The sequence below is a fragment of the Pleurodeles waltl genome, chromosome 9 (assembly GCF_031143425.1).
Source record: "Pleurodeles waltl isolate 20211129_DDA chromosome 9, aPleWal1.hap1.20221129, whole genome shotgun sequence".
NCBI classification, from domain to species: domain Eukaryota; kingdom Metazoa; phylum Chordata; class Amphibia; order Caudata; family Salamandridae; genus Pleurodeles; species Pleurodeles waltl.
In genome coordinates, this window is record NC_090448.1 from 1,092,906,217 (window position 1) to 1,092,926,697 (window position 20,481).

The following is a 20,481-nucleotide window of genomic DNA, read 5'->3' on the forward strand; positions in this document are numbered from 1 at the left end:
ACTCTTTATCTACTCTTTTATTGCTACTCATTCTACACAAAGACCATACGTACTGCAGCTGCTGGTGCCTATATTGTGCACAGCACACATCTGCTTTGAAAGCTGTGATGCTGTACTTGTTTTTGACACTGCACCACGCTGAAATGCAACTTCTGGGGCAGGCGCCCGAGATTCGCCTGGAAGTGAAAGCAGAGGTGATGTATCTGGCAGCCACACCCTCATGATATCTACATGTACCTTCACACATCTCTAAATGCACCTCACTCAGCCCTGCAGCACCTCCTGCTTGCTGTTCCTTTCTGGGAGTCTCACAGCAGCCTTCTTGGCATACACAACCTAGTGCTTTTCTGGTCTTGGGTTCAAGCAGGAACCTTCTATTTCAGCACTACAGCGCCTCCATCAACAAAATTACTATCATCACACTCATTCAAACTAACTAGCACTGTCACCTCAACAATCACCAACATCATTATCATAAAAAAACACCATCATCACTGGCATCCATACTACCATCAACTCTAGAACCACAAATAGTCTTATCATGATCCCAACTACCACAATTACTACCACTACCCCATCAACGTTATCACTAACGCCAACATTATAATCACTGCTACCTCTACATCCGCTCTCACAACTACTTCCTCCAACATCACCACCATCTCCACTTCTACCATCACTGATGGCACTACCACCATCATGAGCGCAACCAGCAGTAGTATGACCACTGCTACCATCACCACCACAGCTACCACAATATTCCCATGCATTTGTGCGTGTAAAAGAATTGTGTTTGACACTGTTTTGTATGACAATATGACTTTTCTTTGAGCAATGAGAAACACAACCAAATACAATGTCAAAACACCTGTGTCACATCATTAACAACTAATGTGGAACCACAGAAGTAACAGAAATATCCTATGCACATGCCCACAAACATAACATAGCAGCTCCAACACAGAATGCTGAGTGGAACGTCAATACTTCAGCATGTTCTTCACAATAATAACATTGCTTACATCTTCTCAAAAAAGGGTAGAAAGTAGTGCGATAACACTGCCTCCAGCGCCACAGATGTATTGCCCTTATAAACCTAACCTAAACACGATACTCCTCCTGGGGCTTAGGCCGAACCCCTGTAACAGTTTCAAAGGGAGGGTAAACCTTAGTATTGTGACTTTCCTTTAATTTAGTGAACAGGGACACTCAAAAGGCGTTGATGTTAGGATAGGTCTAGGATGTAAGGTTAGAACTCCAGTCTTTCGGTTCAAAAAGCAATTACTTAATTGGGCCTTCAAGTTAACGGGAAAAAGGGAGAATATAATGTAACATCAACAATATACAACAGACGTACCCGACTAAAGTTCCCCAAACTGTCCCACCTGGCCCCCTTTTTCCTAAAGGCTCCGATTGAAGATGTAGGGCGCCCAACTTCAGTTTTTCACTGTCTAGAAAGAAAGGTCTGTCTGTGGAGGGGAAGGAAGCTTCGGATGTTGTGGTATGTCAGAGCTGCCTGCATTGCGTAGCACTGCACACACAACCATTTTCATTATAAAATTATAATAAGGCTAGTGCTAGCCACTCTTCTTTGAAATGCCGAATAACTGAGGTGTCACAAAAGTGTTATTTTGTGGATATACTCGGACCGGAGAAATAGTGGACAGCTGGGTCAGCACTGAAGTTCTTTAATTCTTGCTATTTCTTCAAGTACAGAAAGCTTCAAACAAACTTCCATTAAAACGGCATTTGGTAATATACTCCATCAGGCCTTTTAAGCTGTACAAAGCGGGCGCTAGCAATGACATTCAACAGTCTGACCAAGCATCTTCACTCCCCAAAAAATGCTTTCACAACATTAACTTTCCTACCTGTTTTGTTGCTTTCGTTGGTTGATAAGCTGGACAAGCTCCTGGTCGAAGTATTCCTCCTCAGCCTCCTCGTTGCCTTCTTCCTCTCTGTCATACGCATCGGTGTTGTCTTTGTGCAGCTGGCTGGAGATGTGCTTGGCGTACGTCGATAGACCCACCACCGTCACCTGGCAGACCCGACATTCATGGCTGCTATCCCTGGGGAGAGAAGCAGAGAGTGGACACTCAATTCTTCCCACAGGCATGGCAGGCCAGAAAAGACAAGACGGCGCTGTGTTTCCTTCAAAACTTGGCGGCCCCGTGCCAAATGTTGTCTGCTATAAAATGGTGCGTGTTGAGCGGCACGTGGTTTAATCAGGGAAAGAAACGTTCTTTCAACATTTCCAAAAGTCGTCAAATTTGAAGGGTCGTTCTCCAACAATTAAGAGGTAAAATCTTGGAAGACATTTAGTATTTTCTCTTAAACAAAACAAAGAATCTTCTTAAATTGTTGTACTTCAAACTGAATTGTTGCTAGCAGAGGAAATACAGAAGAGAGAGAGGAAGAGGAGGAGGCTGAGTTGGGGAGCCTGCAGAGCAGCTAGCGGCCGCTGCTCCGGATCCCCTCCATGCTGCCAGCTGCTGAGGGGCAGCCTGGCGACAGGGTCTACATTTATGCCCCGCCGCTGGCGCATGCGCAGAGGGGTGGCCAGAAGGGCCTATGAGAGCACAATGTCACTGGAGGAAAGGACAGCTGGGACCCCCGCCCGGAATCCCAAAACTCCAGCCGATGAAAGGGAGCCTCTAGCGAGGCCTACTTTATTTGGACGGCACGAGGGCCGAGTTCTGCTGCAGCATGCTTATCTAAAAAAACAAATGCAGTTTAGGTTGTCCTCCTCACCCGTCCAAGGAGTGAACGGATATACTACAGTATCGCTCGAGGAGCTGAGGAAAAGGATGCACTATTTAAAGTAGAACCGACCACGCATGCTGGCAGTGCCTCAACCACCTAAATCTAAAACAGCATGCAATGACGTTCATTAACATCGCACCATTCGATACTTTAGGGAACAACAGGTGTAATTTTCACAATCTCGCAGAGGCCACGGCCTGGGTATAGAAATGTATGGTGGCGTTACTGTTTCCTGAGTGTATGGAATCCCGTGGGTGAGAAAGTGCAGGCAGCCACTTGTGGAACTAAAAAAATGCCCATGAAGGCATAGATACGGGCCAAACAAACATCACTGTACAGTTTTAGAACACACACATTCCGGAGAATGAGACCATGCCTAACCTATCTGACCCGGGCCACGAACGCTGCAGCACCTTCCGGCACTAGGAACCCTACTGAAGCCTTTCTAAGAGCGAGAAATACTGTCCACACCCACCGCTGCTACGGACCACAGGAACAAACTACATACGTGGGCTCACACAAGCCATGGGATTCGGGGCACATCTAGAACCAGAAACAGATTACAAAAGTGTAGTGCGGCCTCTGCTCTATCATTCTCAAAAACAAGCCAAAAGCGAAACTCAAATTATCTGCAGCAGCAACTGGCCTAGGGGTGGCCTCATCATGGGATCTGTACACAGGGCAACCACTGTACATGTGTACATAGAGAGGGGATGGACCGAGAGGCGAATGCCAGCTGGATCATCTCAGAATGGGAAACGAAGGATGACCAGTAGAAGAGACATGCCATTAACGTGAGTAGCTTGTCGTTACAGTACATCAAATCCACCACACAGTCCACTGACAAGAAAAGGGGCGAGGCAGCAATTTTAGAACAAACCAGCAAGGCTAATTTTTCAATAAAAAGAGCAGGCTAAAATGAAGCATCACCAATCACCAGGGCTTGCATCCAGTGTAGTGTTTGGATCGGACATGCACAGTAAACCCCTCAATGCACTACAGGTGTTCCCCCCAAAAGGAGGTGGCACAAAAATGCAGCAGATGTCACTTTAGTTTTTGCTGTGTGCACTTTGATACCACCTGGGTAAGGTGACCAATGACGGTATAGCACTTAAGGAAACAAGAAGACAATCCAAGTGTTAGACTCTGCTTTCCATGCAAGGAAGCCGCCATTTGTAATGAAGACACTCCAAGGAGTAGAGGGCCTTCGTCGGAGGAAGGATTTGTAAAAAAAAAATTATGGACACACCATCACCTAATTCATCTGAAACCCAGAGAAGAGAAAGCTAGGGAGGAACGAAGGATGGGTACAAGGGACCAATCTGTCTTTCTTAAAAAATACAAGAAGGTTGACAACACAAGTCAGTTACATTTTCACTGGGAGGAGCTCTATAAGATGTGGTAAAAAAGGAAGTAACCAGCTGCCGAGTACTCCCTCAAGCAACCAGTTACTTATGCTGCAGGAATGAATGTGGTATCCATGAAACAAGCATAAGAAGCACAGCTGCTCACATTCCGAAATCAGTCCCCTATGGACCTAGTTATTCATTGAAGCAATGATCAATGAGCAGAGGAGGTATCAAGAAGGTAATAAGAAGAAGGAAGTAGCAGTGCAGGAGACATCATGCTTGGAGGGAAGACCAAGCAATCATACTATAGAGGATCGGGCCAGGCGGATATGCTCAGACACTCATTTTTATGAACTATTTTGTAAAGGAAGAAGGGCAGGGAATGGAAACATATTTCCTTGACACTTATCATGCATTTCTTTCTGGTTTTCTCAGCTTAATCTACATTCCATTTAGAATACGTAATGCACCATGATCGATTAAAACAAGTAATTCATCATTGCTGCTTCACACAAAACAAACAATTTTCTTGCTCTTCTTCATCGACCATGTAATGAACTGTAATCAAAAGGCCTCAGACACCCCTAAGAGAGGATACTATACACAAGAATGTGCACAAGTGCAACAATAATCCTTGAACATACAGGAACGTTATAAAGACATGTTAAACAGACCAAATCGGATGTTTAACATCCTACTCAAAAAGAGTCTGTTGTAAATAGACTATATAAGAAATACACACAAAACATGTATTTATCATGATTCTCAACGCCTTACTAGATGAACCAATTGGGCTGGTTTAGAATGTCCAACTGGTAAAATTTAATTGTTTGTACGATCTATTAATAGGCTTTTCTAAACATTGGCTACTGTCTTCCACAAATCAAGAGATGACCTGAATTGATCGATTACCTGCTTTCCACCAAATGCCTACATGGTTCCTGTCCCCACAAACATTCTGAAGTCTGGAAATGTTAAAGCCAGAGAAGCCTCCTTGAACTCTATTCCTAAAACATCCACATCAGGGCGCATCTTTTCAGATCTGTACAAACCCACCACGGATTTCTTCCTTTCCTCTCTATGGAAAGAACTCTCCTTCCAAAAGCATTCCCTGTCCATGTCAGGCATGACGAGGCAAGCCCTGAATCTATTCTGACGCTTATTACACTGTGAGTGGGCGATATGCAGAATGCACAGCAGTTCATGCTGCATTTCTTTTGGCACTTGATGCCATCCACACCGGTTTAAGAACATAGGCCACTCCTTGACTTGTGGCACAATATATATTGCAAGTACTAGAGGCTAAACTGACATACACGCAGAATGCAATTCTTCATGGAATGCAAATGGAGCAAGCTAACCATATGAGATTTCAATAAAGGAACATCAGACCACAAATGTAGTTCCTTAACCATAACTTCAGATCTCCTACTTCCATTCTACCACTCATCTTTTTCTGTGCAACATTTGTGCTTTTTCTCCAGTTAGGATCCAATGTACTCCGCATACATCAGTATTGTCCTTTTGCTATTCTCATATCTACACCTTCTTTTAGTCCATCTCCAAACTAAGTAGTTCAATTTACTTTCTCACGAGCCCTGCAGCATATGACCTACTGCATTTAGTAACTCAGAACACAAAATATTCCTCATAAATATATCTTCACTCATAATAAACCTCCAGTGAAAAAAACGGACTCCATTTCCGTGGTTACCCTGAAGCTATCCTAGATGCAGCTGACACGGGAACTCACTCATTTACACTCCAACGCAGCCATTAAATCGGCAATAAGGTACATTTTAAATTACATGCTCATTCAGAAGATTCAAATAACACTGTGAAACTGTTATTTGCAACAAAACACTAAAGTGATCCTAAAGTAACATGTGCGCTCCTGAAAGAAAGATCTTACATTCCTTTCATTAAATAATTCTGTGTATTTCTACCTGAGTCTTACCCAAAGAAATGAATGACCTCTGAACGTTTGTAAATCTTGCTTTCAGAATGCAAGCAAAAGAGAGATCAAACTATACAAAGAAGTCAATTAAATATGGATATGCAGTGAAATCAGCAGAAGAGAGGTAAACCAACACCTAAAACAACAAAACAGCTGTAGTGCCTCTGCTAAGAGACTGCCTGTGTGACATTGAAAGGTGTCAGGAGGGCTATCCATGTAGGTTTGGATTAAAGAATGACCGACTGAGTGACCGAACCATATCTGAAAGTCCCACTGAGTACATATCTACTGATTATCTCCGTAAAGTGCAAGGTCTCTGGTCATCCAAACCCCTCTGAAAGCAAGAAAACAACTTAGCTTCGGGAATGCACAAAGGCATTTGTGGCCATAAATCTATGTTTAGTTCGAGTAAGCCTACAGGGAAATCACAAAAGGAATCTTGGCAGGTGTAAATACGTTTACCACAGCATACTTCTCCACCATGGGTGCAGAGAAATGCAGTTTTAAATGGTAGATCAAGAAAGGTAAGCAGGTGAAACAAGGCATGGTTACCCTTGTAACTGGGATGTGGAAATGTTTTAAAAATCTACTTGGCCAAGGGAGAAAATGCTACTGAAATCTACTTGTTCTGTAAATAAATCTACTTGTTCTATCAATTACCTAATTCCCTTATATGGCCTGGCACATACATGGTGCTGGTTCATTTTGCTTCACTGAAAGTGCCAAAAAATTAATGTTTTAAAACAATTATGCTGAAGTACAAAGATTACCTTTACTGCAAAGATATGTCCTTAGCAGGAAGAGCCCAAGGTGCACAACAGTGGTGTATTTTAGGAGGAAGTATTTTTTAAAAAAAATAGTTTGGCATTGCATACCCAGTGGCCTTGCTGGCATAGAGGCCATCCTATTAACACACCACTTGGAGGGACCTTATTTATTAGGAGTTGGTACCTGCAAAAATAGATGTTACACAAACTCACCACTGCAGCAGGTGCACTAACCCACACATCTGTGACTTTGATGGGAACCTTTAGGCAAGAGAGTACACACAATCTGTGCTGTGGGTGTAGAATCCATTTACCGTCCTGTAGGAAAGTACCATCTTGCCTGGCATGTTACCCCCATTTTTCACTGTATATATGTTGTTTTAGTTGTATGTGTCACTGGGACCCTGTTCTCTAGGGCCCCAGTGCTCATAAGTGTGCCTGAATGTGTTACCTGTGTAGTGACTAACTGTCTCACTGAGGCTCTGCTAATCAGAACCTCAGTGGTTATGCTCTCTCATTTCTTTCAAATTGTCACTAACAGGCTAGTGACCAATTTTACCAATTTACATTGGCTTACTGGAACACCCTTATAATTCCCTAGTATATGGTACTGAGGTACCCAGGGTATTGGGGTTCCAGGAGATCCCTATGGGCTGCAGCATTTCTTTTGCCACCCATAGGGAGCTCTGACAATTCTTACACAGGCCTGCCACTGCAGCCTGAGTGAAATAACGTCCACGTTATTTCACAGCCATTTTACACTGCACTTAAGTAACTTATAAGTCACCTATATGTCTAACCTTTACCTGGTAAAGGTTAGGTGCAAAGTTACTTAGTGTGAGGGCACCCTGGCACTAGCCAAGGTACCCCCACATTGTTCAGGGCCAATTCCCCGAACTTTGTGAGTGCGGGGACACCATTACACGCGTGCACTACATATAGGTCACTACCTAGATGTAGCTTCACAATGGTAACTCCGAATATGGCCATGTAACATGTCTAAGATCATGGAATTGCCCCCTCTATGCCATCCTGGCATTATTGGGACAATTCCATGATCCCAGTGGTCTGTAGCACAGACCCTGGTACTGCCAAACTGCCTTTCCTGGGGTTTCACTGCAGCTGCTGCCAACCCCTCAGACAGGTTTCTGCCCCCCTGGGGTCAAGCCAGGCTTGTCCCAGGATGGCAGAACAAAGGACTTCCTCTGAGAGAGGGTGTTACACCCTCTCCCTTTGGAAAATGGTGTGAAGGCAGGGGAGGAGTAGCCTCCCCCAGCCTCTGGAAATGCTTTCTTGGGCACAGATGTGCCCAATTCTGCATAAGCCAGTCTACACCGGTTCAGGGACCCCTTAGCCCCTGCTCTGGCGCGAAACTGGACAAAGGAAAGGGGAGTGACCACTCCCCTGACCTGCACCTCCCCTGGGAGGTGTCCAGAGCTCCTCCAGTGTGCTCCAGACCTCTGCCATCTTGGAAACAGAGGTGCTGCCAGCACACTGGACTGCTCTGAGTGGCCAGTGCCACCAGGTGACGTCAGAGACTCCTTCTGATAGGCTCCTTCAGGTGTTAGTAGCCTATCCTCTCTCCTAAGTAGCCAAACCCTCTTTTCTGGCTATTTAGGGTCTCTGTCTCTGGGGAAACTTTAGATAACGAATGCAAGAGCTCATCAGAGTTCCTCTGCATCTCTCTCTTCACCTTCTGATAAGGAATCGACTGCTGACCGCGCTGGAAGCCTGCAAAACTGCAACAAAGTAGCTAAGACGACTACTGCAACTCTGTAACGCTGATCCTGTCGCCTTCTCGACTGTTTTCCTGCTTGTGCATGCTGTGGGGGTAGTCTGCCTCCTCTCTGCACCAGAAGCTCCGAAGAAATCTCCCGTGGGTCGACGGAATCTTCCCCCTGCAACCGCAGGCACCAAAAAGCTGCATTACCGGTCCCTTGGGTCTCCTCTCAGCACGACGAGCGAGGTCCCTCGAATCCAGCAACTCTGTCCAAGTGACCCTCACAGTCCAGTGACTCTTCAGTCCAAGTTTGGTGGAGGTAAGTCCTTGCCTCACCTCGCTAGACTGCATTGCTGGGAACCGCGACTTTTGCAGCTACTCCAGCCCCTGTGCACTTCCGGCGGAAATCCTTTGTGCACAGCCAAGCCTGGGTCCACGGCACTCTAACCTGCATTGCACGACTTTCTAAGTTGGTCTCCGGCGACGTGGGACTCCTTTGTGCAACTTCGGCGAGCACCGCTTCACGCATCCTCGTAGTGCCTGTTTCTGCCACTTCTCCGGGTGCTACCTGCTTCAGAGAGGGCTCCTTGTCTTGCTCGACGTCCCCTCTCTCTTCTGGTCCAATTTGCGACCTCCTGGTCCCTCCTGGGCCTCAGCAGCGTCCGAAAACGCTAACCGCACGATTTGCAGCTAGCAAGGCTTGTTGGCGTTCTTTCGGCGGGAAAACACTTCTGCACGACTCTCCACTGCGAGAGGGATCCGTCCACCAAAGGGGAAGTCTCTAGCCCTTTTCGTTCCTGCAGAAACCGCAGCTTCTTCTGTCCAGTAGAAGCTTCTTTGCACCCGCAGCTGGCATTTCCTGGGCATCTGCCCATCTCCGACTTGCTTGTGACTTTTGGACTTGGTCCCCTTGTTCCACAGGTACCCTAGATTGGAAATCCACAGTTGTTGCATTGTTGGTTGGTGTCTTTCCTGCATTATTCCTCTATCACGACTTCTTTGTCTTTTGGGGAACTTTAGTGCACTTTGCACTCACTTTTCAGGGTCTTGGGGAGGGCTAATTTTCTAACTCTCACTATTTTCTAATAGTCCCAGCGACCCTCTACAAGGTCACATAGGTTTGGGGTCCATTCGTGGTTCACATTCCACTTTTGGAGTATATGGTTTGTGTTGCCCCTATCCCTATGTGTCCCCATTGCATCCTATTGTAACTATACATTGTTTGCACTGTTTTCTAAGACTATACTGCATATTTTTGGTATTGTGTACATATAACTTGTGTATAATTGCTATCCTCATACTGAGGGTACTCACTGAGATACTTTGGCATATTGTCATAAAAATAAAGTACCTTTATTTTTAGTATATCTGTGTATTGTGTTTTCTTATGATATTGTGCAAGTGACACTTGTGGTACTGTAGTAGCTTCACACGTCTCCTAGTTCAGCCTAAGCTGCTCTGCTAAGCTACCATTATCTATCAGCCTAAGCTGCTAGACACCCTATACACTAATAAGGGATAACTGGGCCTGGTGCAAGGTGCAAGTACCCCTTGGTACTCACTACAAGCCAGTCCAGCCTCCTACATTGGTTGTGCAGCGGTGGGATAAGTGCTTTGAGACTACTTACCACTCTGGTCATTGTACTTTTCATAAGAGAAAAATATACAAAACAAGTTCAGTGTGTGTACACATTGCTAAAAAGTTTTGCATTTCCTCTTTTCACTCTTTTCTAAAGTGCTGAAAAGTACTTCTAAACTTTCAAAAAGTTTTAAAAGTTTTTTTCTGTCTTTCTAAAAAGTTCTGAAAACTTTTTTCTCTTTTTCTATCACTTTAACTCTCTCTAAAAATGTCTGGCACAGGCCAAAATGTTGATCTGTCCAAACTTGCATATGATCATCTTAGCTGGAAAGGAGCAAGGAGTCTCTGCATAGAGAGAGGTTTGAGTATAGGGAAGAATCCTTCCTTGGAATTGTTAGTTAACATGCTTAGAGAACAAGATAAGGCCATAAGTGCCCCATCTGTTGAAAAAGTACCTAATAGTTCCCAATCTGATTCAGGGTCTCCCCCAGGAAAAGATTCAGGAAAGAAACTTCCTAGCCTGCCCATTACTAGACAGTCTAGCATAGTTGGTAATGATGATGAGCCACACCATACAAATAGTGTTGTCTCACATCATAGCAAAAGCATTTATTCTCACCACACTGGTAGTAATGTTTCTGTTAGCCAAGCTGTTAGGGTGGCTTCTGTAAGGGACAGGTCTCCTTCTGCTCATTCTTCTGTGTCTAAGAATGTCCCTCCCACCAACCCTGATGACAGAATGTTAGAGAGGGAACTCAACAAGTTGAGAGTGGAACAAACCAGACTGAAGCTTAAAAAGCAACAGCTGGATTTGGATAGACAGTCTTTTGAACTAGAGAAAGAAAGACAGAAGTTGGGTTTTGAAACCCATGGTGGCAGCAGCAGTATTCCCCATAGTCATCCTGTAAAAGAGCATGATTCCAGGAATCTGCACAAGATAGTTCCCCCTTATAAGGAGGGGGATGACATTAACAAGTGGTTTGCTGCACTTGAGAGGGCCTGTGTTGTACAGGATGTCCCTCAAAGGCAGTGGGCTGCTATCCTATGGCTATCATTTAGTGGAAAAGGTAGGGATAGGCTCCTTACTGTGAAAGAAAGTGATGCCAATAATTTCCATGTTCTTAAGAATGCACTCCTGGATGGTTATGGCTTAACCACTGAACAATACAGGATAAAGTTCAGAGAGACCAAAAAGGAGTCTTCACAAGACTGGGTTGATTTCATTGACCATTCAGTGAAGGCCTTGGAGGGGTGGTTACATGGCAGTAAAGTTACTGATTATGACAGCCTGTATAACTTGATCCTGAGAGAGCATATTCTTAATAATTGTGTGTCTGATTTGTTGCACCAGTACTTGGAGGACTCTGATCTGACCTCTCCCCAAGAATTGGGAAAGAAGGCAGACAAATGGGTCAGAACAAGGGTGAACAGAAAAGTTCATACAGGGGGTGACAAAGATGGCAACAAGAAGAAGGATGGTAAGTCTTCTGACAAGGGTGGGGACAAATCTAAAAATGAGTCTTCATCAGGCCCCCAAAAACACTCTGGTGGGGGTGGTGGGCCCAAATCCTCTTCAAATCAGAACAAGGAAAAGAAACCATGGTGCTATTTATGTAAGATAAAAGGCCATTGGACAACAGATCCCAGTTGTCCAAATAAAAGCACCAACGCTCCTACCACTACAACCCCTACTGCTACACCTAGTGTCCCTACTAATAGCAGTGGTGGTGGGAGCAAACCTACTAATAGCCAATCCAAGGGAGTAGCTGGGCTCACTATTGGTAACTTAGTTGGGGTTGGTCTTGTTAGGGAGACCACAGAGGCTGTGTTAGTCTCTGAGGGGGCTATTGATTTAGCCACCTTAGCTGCTTGTCCCCTTAATATGGATAAGTACAAGCAGCTACCCCTAATAAATGGTGTTGAGGTTCAGGCCTACAGGGACACTGGTGCCAGTGTGACTATGGTCATAGAGAAACTGGTCCACCCTGAACAACACCTACTTGGTCACCAGTACCAAGTAACCGATGCTCACAACAACACACTTAGCCACCCCATGGCTGTTGTAAATCTCAACTGGGGGGGGGGGGGGTTACTGGTCCAAAGAAAGTTGTGGTAGCCACAGATTTACCTGTAGACTGTCTACTAGGAAATGATTTGGAGACATCAGCTTGGTCAGGTGTGGAGTTGGAGGCCCATGCAGCAATGCTGGGCATCCCAGGGCATATTTTTGCTTTAACCAGGGCTCAGGCCAAGAAGCAAAAACGACAGGGAAGCTTGGATCCTGGAACAATGGACCAAGTGCTCCCTAAAGCTAGGGCTAGTAGAAGCAAACCACTTCCTACTATCCCTCCCTCTACAGTGGATTCAACTTCAGAGGAAGAAGAATTCCCTCCCTGTGCAGAACCTACACCAGAGGAGCTTGAAGCAGATACTGCTGAGCTTTTGGGTGAAGGGGGGCCTGCCAGAAAGGAGCTGAGTGTGGCACAGCAAACCTGTCCCACATTAGAGGGTCTGAGACAGCAAGCTGTCAAACAGGCTAATGGGGATGTCAGTGACTCTCACAGAGTTTACTGGGAGGACAACCTCTTGTACACTGAGCATAGGGATCCTAAACCTGGAGCTGCCAGGAGATTAGTGATTCCTCAGGAGTACAGAAAGTTCCTCCTAACTCTGGCACACGACATTCCCCTAGCTGGGCATCTAGGACAAATGAAAACTTGGGACAGGCTTGTTCCCTTGTTTCATTGGCCTAGAATGTCTGAGGACACAAAGGAATTTTGTAAGTCCTGTGAAACCTGTCAAACCAGTGGCAAGACAGGTGGCACCCCAAAGGCACCCCTTATTCCACTGCCTGTGGTTGGGGTTCCCTTTGAAAGGGTAGGGGTTGACATAGTTGGCCCCCTTGACCCTCCTACTGCTTCAGGCAATAGATTTATCTTGGTGGTAGTGGACCATGCCACAAGATACCCTGAAGCTATTCCTTTAAGGACCACTACAGCTCCTGCAGTGGCAAAGGCCCTCCTGGGAATATTTTCCAGGGTGGGCTTCCCAAAGGAAGTGGTATCAGACAGGGGAAGCAATTTCATGTCTGCATACTTAAAGGCCATGTGGAAGGAGTGTGGTGTAACTTATAAGTTCACAACACCCTATCATCCACAAACAAATGGACTGGTGGAGAGATTTAACAAAACTCTCAAAGGCATGATTATGGGTCTCCCTGAAAAACTCCGCAGGAGATGGGATATCCTTTTACCATGCCTCCTTTTTGCCTACAGGGAGGTACCCCAGAAAGGAGTGGGCTTCAGCCCCTTTGAACTTCTTTTTGAACACCCTGTTAGGGGTCCACTAACACTTGTGAAGGAGGGTTGGGAACAACCTTTAAAAGCTCCTAAGCAGGATATTGTGGATTATGTACTTGGCCTAAGATCAAGGATAGCTGAGTATATGAAAAAGGCCAGTAAGAACCTTCAGGCCAGCCAAGAGCTCCAGAAGCAATGGCATGATCAGAAGGCTGTTTTGGTTCAGTACCAACCAGGGCAGAAAGTGTGGGTCTTGGAGCCTGTGACCCAAAGAGCACTCCAAGATAAATGGAGTGGTCCCCACACAATTGTTGAGAAAAAGGGTGAAGTCACCTACTTAGTTGACTTAGGCACTGCAAGGAGTCCCCTTAGGGTACTCCATGTAAACCGCCTGAAACCCTACTATGACAGGGCTGATCTCACCCTGCTCATGGCAACAGATGAGGGACAGGAAGAAGACAGTGATCCTCTACCTGATCTCTTCTCTTCCACAGAACAAGATGCTCTAGTGGAAGGTGTAGTTTTGGCTGATTGTCTTACTGCTGAGCAGAAAGACCATTGCATAAATCTCCTAGATCAATTCTCTGAACTCTTCTCTACTGTGCCAGGTACCACTTCTTGGTGTGAGCACACTATAGATACTGGAGACAGTTTACCTGTCAAAAGTAAGATCTATAGGCAGCCTGACCATGTCAGAGACTGCATAAAGCAAGAGGTCCAGAAAATGTTAGAACTAGGAGTGGTTGAGCACTCTGAAAGTCCATGGGCTTCTCCTGTGGTACTTGTACCAAAACCCCATTCCAAAGATGGAAAGAAGGAAATGCGGTTTTGTGTAGACTATAGAGGTCTCAACCTTGTAACCAAAACTGATGCTCACCCTATACCCAGGGCAGATGAGCTCATAGATACACTGGCATCTGCCAAGTATCTAAGCACTTTTGACTTGACTGCAGGGTATTGGCAGATCAAATTGTCAGAAGATGCTAAACCTAAAACTGCATTTTCAACCATTGGAGGACATTACCAGTTCACTGTAATGCCTTTTGGTTTGAAAAATTCACCTGCCACTTTTCAGAGGTTGGTGAACACAGTCCTGCAAGGGCTGGAAGCTTTCAGTGCAGCATATCTAGACGATATAGCTGTCTTTAGCTCCAGCTGGGATGAGCACCTGGTCCACCTATGGAAAGTTTTGGAGGCCCTGCAAAAGGCAGGCCTCACTATCAAGGCTTCAAAGTGCCAGATAGGGCAGGGTAAGGTGGTTTATCTGGGACACCTTGTTGGTGGGGAACAGATTGCACCACTTCAGGGGAAAATCCAAACAAATATTGATTGGGTTCCCCCTACTACACAGACTCAGGTGAGAGCCTTCCTAGGCCTCACTGGGTATTACAGGAGGTTCATTAAGAACTATGGCTCCATTGCAGCCCCTCTTAATGACCTCACTTCCAAGAAGATGCCTAAAAAGGTACTATGGACAGCAAACTGTCAGAAAGCTTTTGAGGAGCTGAAGCAGGCCATGTGCTCTGCACCTGTCCTGAAAAGCCCTTGTTACTCTAAAAAAGTCTATGTTCAAACTGATGCATCTGAATTAGGAGTAGGGGCAGTCCTATCACAACTTAATTCTGAGGGCCAGGATCAACCTGTTGCTTTTATTAGTAGGAGGTTGACCCCTAGAGAAAAGCGTTGGTCTGCCATAGAGAGGGAGGCCTTTGCTGTGGTCTGGGCTCTGAAGAAGTTGAGGCCATACCTGTTTGGCACTCACTTCATTGTTCAAACAGACCACAAACCTCTACTTTGGCTAAAACAAATGAAAGGGGAAAATCCTAAATTGTTGAGGTGGTCCATATCCCTACAGGGAATGGACTATACAGTGGAACATAGACCTGGAAGTAGCCACTCCAATGCAGATGGACTCTCCAGATATTTCCACTTAGACAATGAAGACTCATCAGGTCATGGCTAGTCTTATTGTCCTTCGTTTGGGGGGGGGGGGTTGTGTAGGAAAGTACCATCTTGCCTGGCATGTTACCCCCATTTTTCACTGTATATATGTTGTTTTAGTTGTATGTGTCACTGGGACCCTGTTCTCCAGGGCCCCAGTGCTCATAAGTGTGCCTGAATTTGTTACCTGTGTAGTGACTAACTGTCTCACTGAGGCTCTGCTAATCAGAACCTCAGTGGTTATGCTCTCTCATTTCTTTCAAATTGTCACTAACAGGCTAGTGACCAATTTTACCAATTTACATTGGCTTACTGGAACACCCTTATAATTCCCTAGTATATGGTACTGAGGTACCCAGGGTATTGGGGTTCCAGGAGATCCCTATGGGCTGCAGCATTTCTTTTGCCACCCATAGGGAGCTCTGACAATTCTTACACAGGCCTGCCACTGCAGCCTGAGTGAAATAACGTCCACGTTATTTCACAGCCATTTTACACTGCACTTAAGTAACTTATAAGTCACCTATATGTCTAACCTTTACCTGGTAAAGGTTAGGTGCAAAGTTACTTAGTGTGAGGGCACCCTGGCACTAGCCAAGGTGCCCCCACATTGTTCAGGGCCAATTCCCTGAACTTTGTGAGTGCGGGGACACCATTACACGCGTGCACTACATATAGGTCACTACCTAGATGTAGCTTCACAATGGTAACTCCGAATATGGCCATGTAACATGTCTAAGATCATGGAATTGCCCCCTCTATGCCATCCTGGCATTATTGGGACAATTCCATGATCCCAGTGGTCTGTAGCACAGACCCTGGTACTGCCAAACTGCCTTTCCTGGGGTTTCACTGCAGCTGCTGCTGCTGCCAACCCCTCAGACAGGTTTCTGCCCCCCTGGGGTCAAGCCAGGCTTGTCCCAGGATGGCAGAACAAAGGACTTCCTCTGAGAGAGGGTGTTACACCCTCTCCCTTTGGAAAATGGTGTGAAGGCAGGGGAGGAGTAGCCTCCCCCAGCCTCTGGAAATGCTTTCTTGGGCACAGATGTGCCCAATTCTGCATAAGCCAGTCTACACCGGTTCAGGGACCCCTTAGCCCCTGCTCTGGCGCGAAACTGGACAAAGGAAAGGGGAGTGACCACTCCCCTGACCTGCACCTCCCCTGGGAGGTGTCCAGAGCTCCTCCAGTGTGCTCCAGACCTCTGCCATCTTGGAAACAGAGGTGCTGCCAACACACTGGACTGCTCTGAGTGGCCAGTGCCACCAGGTGACGTCAGAGACTCCTGCTGATAGGCTCCTTCAGGTGTTAGTAGCCTATCCTCTCTCCTAAGTAGCCAAACCTTCTTTTCTGGCTATTTAGGGTCTCTGTCTCTGGGGAAACTTTAGATAACGAATGCAAGAGCTCATCAGAGTTCCTCTGCATCTCTCTCTTCACCTTCTGATAAGGAATCGACTGCTGACCGCGCTGGAAGCCTGCAAAACTGCAACAAAGTAGCTAAGACGACTACTGCAACTCTGTAACGCTGATCCTGTCGCCTTCTCGACTGTTTTCCTGCTTGTGCATGCTGTGGGGGTAGTCTGCCTCCTCTCTGCACCAGAAGCTCCGAAGAAATCTCCCGTGGGTCGACGGAATCTTCCCCCTGCAACCGCAGGCACCAAAAAGCTGCATTACCGGTCCCTTGGGTCTCCTCTCAGCACGACGAGCGAGGTCCTTCGAATCCAGCAACTATGTCCAAGTGACCCCCACAGTCCAGTGACTCTTCAGTCCAAGTTTGGTGGAGGTAAGTCCTTGCCTCACCTCGCTAGACTGCATTGCTGGGAACCGCGACTTTTGCAGCTACTCCGGCCCCTGTGCACTTCCGGCGGAAATCCTTTGTGCACAGCCAAGCCTGGGTCCACGGCACTCTAACCTGCATTGCACGACTTTCTAAGTTGGTCTCCGGCGACGTGGGACTCCTTTGTGCAACTTCGGCGAGCACCGCTTCACGCATCCTCGTAGTGCCTGTTTCTGCCACTTCTCCGGGTGCTACCTGCTTCAGAGAGGGCTCCTTGTCTTGCTCGACGTCCCCTCTCTCTTCTGGTCCAATTTGCGACCTCCTGGTCCCTCCTGGGCCTCAGCAGCGTCCGAAAACGCTAACCGCACGATTTGCAGCTAGCAAGGCTTGTTGGCGTTCTTTCGGAGGGAAAACACTTCTGCACGACTCTCCACGGCGAGAGGGATCCGTCCACCAAAGGGGAAGTCTCTAGCCCTTTTCGTTCCTGCAGAAACCGCAGCTTCTTCTGTCCAGTAGAAGCTTCTTTGCACCCGCAGCTGGCATTTCCTGGGCATCTGCCCATCTCCGACTTGCTTGTGACTTTTGGACTTGGTCCCCTTGTTCCACAGGTACCCTAGATTGGAAATCCACAGTTGTTGCATTGTTGGTTGGTGTCTTTCCCGCATTATTCCTCTATCACGACTTCTTTGTCTTTTGGGGAACTTTAGTGCACTTTGCACTCACTTTTCAGGGTCTTGGGGAGGGCTAATTTTCTAACTCTCACTATTTTCTAATAGTCCCAGCGACCCTCTACAAGGTCACATAGGTTTGGGGTCCATTTGTGGTTCACATTCCACTTTTGGAGTATATGGTTTGTGTTGCCCCTATCCCTATGTGTCCCCATTGCATCCTATTGTAACTATACATTGTTTGCACTGTTTTCTAAGACTATACTGCATATTTTTGGTATTGTGTACATATAACTTGTGTATAAATGCTATCCTCATACTGAGGGTACTCACTGAGATACTTTGGCATATTGTCATAAAAATAAAGTACCTTTATTTTTAGTATATCTGTGTATTGTGTTTTCTTATGATATTGTACAAGTGACACTTGTGGTACTGAAGTAGCTTCACACGTCTCCTAGTTCAGCCTAAGCTGCTCTGCTAAGCTACCATTATCCATCAGCCTAAGCTGCTAGACACCCTATACACTAATAAGGGATAACTGGGCCTGGTGCAAGGTGCAAGTACCCCTTGGTACTCACTACAAGCCAGTCCAGCCTCCTACACGTCCTTACTGGAAATACAGCCTGGGGGCTTCAAGGATATATATATTGACCAATGTGGAAGGTGTAACCACCCAAGCGTTTCTGGCAGGAATTAGAACTTGATACCTGGTGCTCAATGTGCATCTCTAGGGCAGTGTATTAACCCCTTGGCTGCTGGGCCTCAATCCCCTTCACCTCTCCACAGCCCCCCTTGCACGTAAATTTAATTTGTATTATAGCACAGGCAATGGCTGGCTTTACTAATTCACTCAGCTATTCACATAAAATACAGATTTGATCTTTGCAGCAGGCATATAAAACCTCTGCGCTACTTTATGGCATCAAAACTGCCACTAGACAAAAGTCCGATCTCTCACTAGCAGAAACATATTTTTTTGGACATTCATGATGAATATAGATGATGTATTTAATGAGTTTATATACATTTAATTTACAATAATCTGAGCAATCATGTTAGATAATCGCTGAGAATATTATATTGTGAACATCTAAATTGAGTATGGAGTATATTCAGTTTCACATATGAAAATCTACCATTCAAAGATGGCTGCCACGTTCTGAAAAAAAAAAAACGAAAAATGAAAATAACGAACAAAACAATATTTAAATAATAGATGGGTTGTGTATTGTCTTAGAATGAAGCTATGTATATGATTGATTAGTTGATTTATCGCATAGTATTAATTAGGGACACAATATAGGTATCATTTTCTGAAATTGAACTTGATTACTTTGTATATTGTGGGCAGTAAAAGATGGCCGCCGATTATTCCTCCTAATCATAGTATGTGTTTCCAAAGTCCGTTTTTTGTTTTATTGAAGTAGGTGATTGGGAGAAATTGTAATATAAACAATAATGTACGAAACGTTTGTCACTCGTGAACAAGGAAAGCAATTTTCCGAAACGCGTAGAGTGTGATTTGTGCCATTAAACAAGACTCACTGCAGTAATTGACTTTGTGACTCGGACTTCAGTTTCTTAAACATACGGATTACTGACGTATGGAATAAGAGGAAGTTTTGTGTGATATATACACACACACACACACACACACACACACAGAGAGAGAGAGAGAGAGAGATTTTTTAATAGCTGTATGGTTCCCTGGGGGGGGGGGGGGGGGGCGATCGTGGCCCCCCAGGGAAACCATACATATGTTTTTAAAAAAATGCCCCAACAGGGGGTCAGCCCTGCTCACGGGAGACCCCCCTGTCAGTTTCATTTTTAATTTTATATTTATTTTCTGAGCTCTTCCGTGTCTCCCGAGGGAGTTTTACTTTTAAAAAAAATCCCTCACTGACATCAACCACTGGTTGTGACCTGCACCAGGGATGGTGTGCGTGCGTCAGCCAGTGGCCGTCGCACGCACCAATTAGGTTAACCTACTGAAATTTGTCAAGGACTGGAACCAGTAAACTGCAGATTACAGATGTAAATCAGCCTATTCACATTCCATGTGGCATCTCAGTCACATAATAGCCTACAGATTAGAAATATTTTTACCAATTTTGGTATTTTTAAATATGTACATTTTTTGCCATTGGTTCCTTGCTGCATGCTATCAGTAGGGTTCTCACATGGCACATCTTGATGCTAAATGGTAAAAACCCCTAGGATCTCAATGTTCATATTCATAAACCATAGAGAACAGACAGTTTAACAGTTTGCAAAATGTCCCTGCTTTGTTTCTTAGTTCTAGTTCCTTGGCCTGCAAACTCCTCTCATTTCTCCTTTACATTTACAGCGTCAGATATTCCTGCTCTTGAGGGCTTATGTCCTTAACGAACAAGTTACCTACCTTCAGTAAAGCATTATAGACAAAGAGAGGGATTCGACTTCGATTGGTGCCACCAGCAAAATCGCCGAAGTCGGCTGATCAGATACCAGCGGCAAAGGTGGAAACCCTGAAAGGCTGTGCACCGGCGCCATAACGGCTTCGTCAACTGATGCTGAAGGCCTATCATAAGTTGAGGGCGAACCTGCCGGCGTGGACACAGTCAAGGAACTTTGCACCTCCTAGGGACCCACAGGCACTCCAGAAGAAGGTGATACACCAA

At 45.7% G+C, this 20,481-nt stretch overlaps 1 protein-coding gene across 3 annotated transcripts in view; it reads right to left on the reverse strand.

Moving 5' to 3' along the window:
- ZNF106 (zinc finger protein 106) overlaps nt 1-20,481 on the reverse strand; it is a 331,145-nt gene that overhangs the window by 236,673 nt on the left and 73,991 nt on the right. For all 3 annotated transcript variants that reach the window (XM_069208786.1, XM_069208785.1, XM_069208787.1), the window contains one exon: nt 1,872-2,069. In XM_069208786.1, coding sequence (XP_069064887.1) covers nt 1,872-2,069 — 198 coding nt within the window. The remainder of the gene's footprint in view (nt 1-1,871; nt 2,070-20,481) is intronic.